This window comes from Cryptomeria japonica, chromosome 10, assembly GCF_030272615.1.
Source record: "Cryptomeria japonica chromosome 10, Sugi_1.0, whole genome shotgun sequence".
NCBI lineage: Eukaryota > Viridiplantae > Streptophyta > Pinopsida > Cupressales > Cupressaceae > Cryptomeria > Cryptomeria japonica.
The window spans coordinates 506,220,268-506,228,149 of NC_081414.1; the positions used below are offsets into that span (position 1 = coordinate 506,220,268).

A 7,882-nucleotide genomic window follows, 5' to 3' on the forward strand; every position below is an offset into this window, starting at 1 on the left:
CCATTGGAATTTAACATCTTTTGTCAATAAATTATACAATGGTCATGTCATTGTATTGAAATCTTTTATAAACCTTCTGTAATATCTTGCATGTTCTAAAAATGTTCTGACATATTTTTGTTTACTAGGAGTAGAGAGATTGATAATTACCTCTATTTTAGCAGGGTCAACCTGGATACCAACTTGTGAAATGAAATGGCCAAGCACAACTCCCTCCTACATCATCATAAAATACTTTTCACTATTTAGGGACAAATTGTGGTCCTCACATTGCTGCAAAACTTTTTCCAAGTGGCTTAATGCTTCCTCATATGTGCCTCCATAAGCAGTAAAGTCATCAATGTAAATATCCATGCAATCATGTGAGATATCTCAGAATATGCTTATAACTGCTCTCTAAAAAGTAGCTAGAGAATTACACAATCCAAATGGGAGTACAAAGTAGGCATAAGTTCCCCATGGGCAAGTAAAGGTCGGTTTTTCTTGGTCTTCAGGTGCAATTCTTATTTGGTCATATCTACTAAAACCATCTAAGAATGAGAAGTATTTCTTGTTAATAAAAGGAAGTGGAAAATGATCATTTTTGCTTGCAACATTAATTTTTCTATAGTCTACACAGACCCTCCATTTTCCATTCTTTTTAGGCACTATGACTAGAGGGGATACCCATTGGCTGTCAAAAATTAGGTATATAAATCCTCCATCTTGAAATTCCCTTCACTTGATTAGACTCGGTTTAACCTAGTTTGACTTTGGTTGACTTCTCCTGTTGTTTATGTGACTGAGTGATCCTCTTTAATGTAATGACTTTTATCATGATTCTAAGATATGATGTTAGTTATGCATTTTATCTCTTTTGATGCTAGATGTTGGATCTTATGCTTATGTACTGACCTTGGACTCACATACCTACATAGTGTATGAGTTGTATCTTGTGTTCATCTTCTTGTATGGGTACGAGTCTGTATGGGATGAGAGGGGATGATCTTTTGTCACCCACTTCAGAGGGACACAAAATGTCACAACTCTCCCCAACCGATGTGCCTATTCATGTTAGATGTATATATGTGCGTTTTTCTTGGTGATGAAGCTACAGGTATTAAGCATCAACTCCACCTGAATCTTCAGGTCTAAGCATGCTCTCCAACCCAATGGTAAAGTGGAAACTGGAGATATCAGTCAGACCCTAGTTATAACCATCATTCTTATAGAACAAGTTTCCTGTCAAGTATTCGTGTGGTCATAGTTAGCTTGGTATTGTCGGTCATGTCCTTGTGTTCTCGCGTTAAGTTAGTTGCAGATCATTTTAGAGTTGGTTAATGTTTGATTAAATATTATTTGCAAAAAGATTAATTTTATAATCAAATAGTACTTGAGTTTTATTGATTAATTATTTAATTAATGAAATGCAAATTGTGCTAGATTAAAATTAAATTAGTTAAATTAAAACATTTAATTTGGTATTTTATTGTGCTCAAAGAAATTAAATTTTTGAAAGTAATTATTTGGCATATTTGGCACTCATTAAATAATTTATTTTACCCTTTTTTTTATAAAAAGAAAAGTATACATATAATAATATAATTTTTAATATTTAATTATTTTAATTTTTATATTGTGTGTGGGGAGTTATGGATAATTAATATCTTGGTTTATGGAAAAAGAAAACTCTCGCATGCATTGGGAGTTACTTTCGAGAAATTATTGGATACAACTTTTTGAAGGAAAAGGGGCACACGCTCTTCTGGTGAAGAGAATTGGGGGAAGCTTTGTGCATGAATTTTCAGGTTCTTGGGGAAACAAGGGGTTTGATTGAATTTTTCCTAAGAAATCAAAGATGGGGGTTTGAATGATTTTATCTTAGCTTCTAAAATTTTGTGTCTGGCTCTCTAGATTCGATAGCCGAGGAAGATCTGGTAAATTGTTGCTTCTGCTTCTACACATTTTCTTCCCGGGCAATGCTAAAAAGGTTGGGATTTTGATTCTTTTCTTGCATGTAAAATTTCCTTTCAATCTAAATAAAAATCAGCCTGTTTGATTTACTGTGATAAGAATCTTTTTTGAGTGGATTGTCTATTAAATGGGGAATTTTTGGGTTATTGAAAGTTATCTGTGATCAGGGTAAAACTAAATATAAATTGTGAAATCTAGAAAACGTTTGCAGGTTCGAACAAATTTTAAGGGGGTATTTGTGCATTTGGACTCATGATTTTGAAAAGATTTTATTTTTCCTTTCTGTAGAAATGATTCTAAGAGATCAAGTTTGTGTTAACATACATATACATACACACACACAAACATATATACACATATATATACATACATATATATATATGTATGCATATATGTACATATACATATATATATACATATATATATATACATACACACACACACACATATATATATACACATATGTATATGTATACATATATATGTATACATACATGTATATGTACATGTATAAGTATACATATATACATATATACATATATACATACATACATATATATGTATGCATATATGTATGTATGTATGTATGTATATATATACATATATATATGTGTATATATATATGTAGATACATATACATATACATACATATATGTACATGTGTACATATATGTATATACACACACACATAAATATACACACACACACATAAATATACATACATACATATATATGCATATATGTATGTATGTATGTATACATACATACATACATATATGCATATATATGTATGTATGTATGTATGTATGTATATCTATGTATACATACATACATACATATATGCATATATATGTATGTATGTATATTTATGTGTGTGTGTACATACATATATGTATACACACATATATGTATACATATATGTATGTATATGTCTATGTATCTATATATATATACACACACATATATATGTATATATATATACACATATATATATATGTATACATATATATATACATACATGTATACATACATGTATATATACATGTATAAGTATACATATATACATATATACATGCATATATATGTATATATACATACATATATATGTATATATACATACATATATATGTATGTATATATGTATATATATATATATATATGTATGTATGTATATTTATGTGTGTGTGTACATACATATATGTATACATATATGTACATATGTACATATATGTATGTATATGTATATGTATCTACATATATATACACATATAGTATATGTGTATATATATACACATATACATATATGTGTATATATATACAGATATACATATATGTGTATATATATGTACATATATACATATATACACATATATGTATATATATATACACATATATGTATATATGTATATATATATACACACACACATATGTATATATGTATATATATGTGTGTGTATATATGTATATATATATATATATATATATATATACATATATAGATATATAGATATATGTATATATGTAATTTACTGCACATCAAATTTATATATATATATTCAGACTAATGCATTTTATATTTATGTTCATACTTTTATATGTGTATTGAAGTTAGTTAAATAAGTAGATAAATATATATAAATATTTCTAAATTAGAAAATATAGTTTATTTTTTATAAGAGGTTAAATTTTGGATAAATATAGCTAGATAGTTATAAATGATTAAATTAGATGTATTGAGATTAATGTTAGGAGATTAGGCTCTGGAGATATGTTTTGCGAAATAAATATAGATATATTTGGAAATTAGGTATATTTCCGAGAAAAGTAAATGTTTTTAGATATAACCAAATGTTATCTCTTATAATTAATTAATCATTTGGTTAAGTTTTGTTTGGGATTATTTATATGTATATTTCATCTTTGAACTCTAGATTCTCTCTTTGAATTGTTGTTGATCAAATCATGATAACGAACTAGCAATAATGTATTACGTTATCTTTAATGAATTGTATAACGAAATGTCAGTTTTATTGTGCAAATTAATAGGAGTGAAGTTGATGCAGGGACTTCGCGGGGTCATAACTTTTGACTCAGTTATCCGATTGGGTTGAAATTTTACATGGACATGTATCTTGAGGAGTTGATTGGATTTCCAATGGAACCTGGTTTGGTAGGGCCTCCAAAAATTCAAAATTTTAAGGCTGGATTCCTTCATCTAAGGCCTCAAAATTGGCTTTTACTTTCTTTTTCAGTTTTTTAGAAAGTTATTTTTTTAGTTAATTTTGAGCTCGTAATCTTTATGAGATTAGAAAGTTGGTTTTTGGTGTCATAGGAATTTTTTTCACTTTTCTAGAAGATTTCATGATGTTTGGGATAGATTTGAAAATTTCCTAAAATGGCAATTTTTGGTTTTTGTAAAAATCTGCCCAAAAAGGAAATTTTTGGTGATTGTTTAAGATGGGGACTTTTTCATTGTAATGGCGGAATGGTTGGAGTTGCAGAAGAATAATGAAGAATATTTGATCCAGACTTGTGTTTATTTACGATTATTATTCGTTATATTGGTTATGTTTTAACTAGCTACATCAGAATTAAATTATAATGATTTGATTTGGGATATTGAAAAATAATGTAAATCTAAATTAAGGGATGAATAGAAGTTTAATTGGTCTTTTGGTACTATTTTAAGATTGAATTATTTTATGCTTGGCAATATGAGACCTTGTTATTGCTTTGACTCTTGTCTTTTATTGTGGATTCATGGTCATTTTGTTTAAATTCTTTTAGCTTCCAGAGGCTAGTACAGAGCTAGACTTCTTTTTGTGCGTGTTCTCTTCATCATTGAATGAATGAGATTGGTGCCCTACATGGGTTCTTTTGTTCCTTGTTACTTTGAGTCATCTAGATTGTTATCATTTTCTAGCAAGTGGGATAAGCCTTGCTATGGTTGGAACCTTGTCACCTCATTATTTGGGTGTCATGGCCTTGTGATTTATTTTGGATTCCTGGGTGCAAGTCAAGGGGGAGTGGCTTTCATTAGGGGCCACGACCCAAAGTGGTCACCATGGTAACTCAATGAGAGTTTAGTAATCAAGTGAAAACCTAATTAATGAACTTGGGTGGGTAGTTAGTTCACATTAATAAAGAATAATTGTTGCCTCTTTTATCCAGAAACACTCATATAGGTTTGGGGTAAGTAGAGAAGGCTTGGAATGGCGTCCACCAATCTTATCCCTTCGAAAGGTTGGTGTGGTCCACTAGTGTTTGTATTGGGGCTGAGGGTCGAGAGAGGTCACTAGGATAACCCAGGATGGGGGTCGGGACCTAGTGAAGACCTACAAGGGTAACTCATGACAACTTAGTGATGACACTCTTCCCTATTGATACCTAGTGGTGACTTATGTTTTGTTAACCTTATGTGGATTGCTTTGAGCCTTTGGAAGATGGTTGTTTTACTTTTTTGTTTCCTATGATGTTACTCTTGTGAGCCTCATGTGTATTATGTCCGGTTGAATCTCTTGAGAGCCTCTTGTGCGTATAGTCTTGATGGTGCTCTTGTGAGTCATGTTGGTACCCTTGTATGTTTGTTTCTACCTTGTGGGTCTATCTGTTACCTCCTAGCATAGGGGGTGGACCTTATGGTACCACATGGTTGGGTAGAGTTCTTTTCACACCCATTAGATTTTGGCTCATCTTGCATCATGATTGAGCAGGCACCTGAGAAGATTGAAGACTTTCTTTATGTACCAGATTAATGTATTCATCCTATCATAGGTTGTTGGAGGTTGTATCTTTATGAATCTATTGTAATGTACTTGATGATCCTATGTATATTTTCAAGCAATGTAATATGTATCTTATACTTGAGTGAGTGATTGATGTTGTAATATGTATAGCAGTTCCTTGTTTGGGTTTTTTTTTTTTTAAATTATTCGCATTTTCATTGATTTTATTGTTTTAGTCCTCTGGGCCTCATAGCGGGGCATTAGTCATCTAGTAACTTTTGAAGTTCTTCTTTAATCATTTATCTTAATGTAGGATTAATTCTCCTCTGTGGTTGTCTCAATGGTCTACAACCTTCTCTAATATAAATTCTATGTGTTCACAATTTAGGATCCAAACCCTTCATGTCATGGTAATCCCATGCAAATGCTTTCTTGTGAGATTTAAGCAATTATATCAAAGACACATTCTGATCTTGAGTGAGCTTGTTATTAATATTCAAACACTTGCCTTTGTGATACTTCTATTTGCTTAGTCAATTTGATCATAGATGCTTTAGTAAGATATGACATTTGTACCTCATGCGACAATAATGTATGAAACAAATCTTTGGCTGCAAGAAAGTTGTCTGAATTGGGAACATGAAGGATTGATTGTAATGGACATGCAAAACTTGATGAACATCAATCTGGTTGCTCAACTGCTCCATAATGATTCTGAAGGATGTTAGAGAGTATTTCATCTTCCTCTTGAAGCTGCAAGAAGGGATCCTTATCTATTACCATAAGTTGTGCAACTGAATTGTCTTCATCTGTTTCTTCCCCTATGTTAGGCCACATCGGTTGTGTCAAGTCAAGTTGAGGTTTTGTTAGGGGATAAAGTACAAGCTTCTTAGCAGTCATGCCATTTGAAATTATCATATCTCCTGATCTACATCTTATAGAAGCATCTATTGTAGCTAACCAAGGTCTGCCCAAAATAATGGGATCTCCTCTCAGAGTTTCCTTCAGAGATAGAATCATAAAATCAGCTAGGTATTCCCAAGAATATAGGGTGACTACAAGGTCTTCCACCATACCATCAAGTTTAACAGTAGAACTATCTGCTAGTTGTAGGACAATAGGGGTAGGTATTAAAGTAGTGATGTTTAAATGTTGCATGACATCTTTTTTCATCACATTGATAGCTACACCTAAATCAATTAGAGCATTTTGAACGTGGATTCCATTGATAACAATTCCAACTACAGGGCTACTAGGGTTAGAATAATTAGGAACAGTCACCTTCCCAAGAATGATATCAACTATTTGACCTACTAGATGCACTGTTTGTGGATCTTTTTTCTTTCTTCCTGGTTTCTTTAAATAAGCTTCTTTGTTTGCTTTGTTGTAGATTGGGACATCTTTAATGGCTTGGAATAAAGGAATTTTGACACAAACATGTTTTAGATGATCTATGAGATCAAATATTGGTTCCTTGTTTTGCTTTGTTACTTCCATCTCCAGCCTTTGGGGGAATGGAGGTGTTTTATCAGATTTTTGTCGCTGACTGTGTTGTACAAGTGGACTAGGGAAACTATCCTACTCAACTTCTTTTGTAGGTAACTCAGTTATCACTGGAAAGAGGGTGTTGGCAAAGTTGTCCTTGATCTGAGATGTATATCACTTATGCTTACAACATATGTAGGATATTGATTTGGATCAATAGAATAAAAAGAATGTTGCTATGGTTTACTATTTGGATTAGGGATAGGTTGTGTTGGCAATTGAGTAGGTCTAGGTGCACTAGCATTTAGGTTAGGAGGAGGCATTAGGGCTTGCTATTGTTGAGATTTTTGAGATGGTTGTAGGTAACCAATAGACTGGGTTGACCGTAGTTGTCCTTCCCTCCATTGGGATGTCTGCTACCAATTCCCTTGAGGTGGTTGCAAACCCCCTTGAGGTTTCTGCCATGGAGATGGGGAGTTCTGATAATTGGGCCATGTATTTTGATTATTCCAAGGTTGTGAAGGAAAGTTTCCATAGTTTTATGGGTAAGAAGGTTTCCACTGATTATTAGGATTATAATTGAAAGATAGTGGGTCTTGTGTCATACCTTGTCTTGGAACCCATGGCCTTCTTTGTGAAATGTAGAAAATCTGATCTTCATCTCCTTCAATTGACTTGAACTTTGGTGGACTTGGTTTTCTTTCAATATTAGCTATTGT

General features: G+C 32.1%; 1 protein-coding gene across 1 annotated transcript; it reads right to left on the reverse strand.

Annotated features, from left to right (window-relative positions):
• Window positions 1-6,359: 6,359 nt before the first annotated feature.
• On the reverse strand, window positions 6,360-7,175 carry LOC131859050 (uncharacterized). Its single transcript, XM_059212566.1, has one exon. It carries the CDS (start codon window positions 7,173-7,175, stop codon window positions 6,360-6,362), a length of 816 nt encoding a protein of 271 aa, XP_059068549.1.
• Window positions 7,176-7,882: the final 707 nt, after the last annotated feature.

Coding starts and splice junctions, on each gene's coding strand:
- LOC131859050 (XM_059212566.1), bottom strand. CDS start 7,175: ATGGAAGTAACAAAGCAAAACAAGGAACCAATATTTGATCTCATAGAT.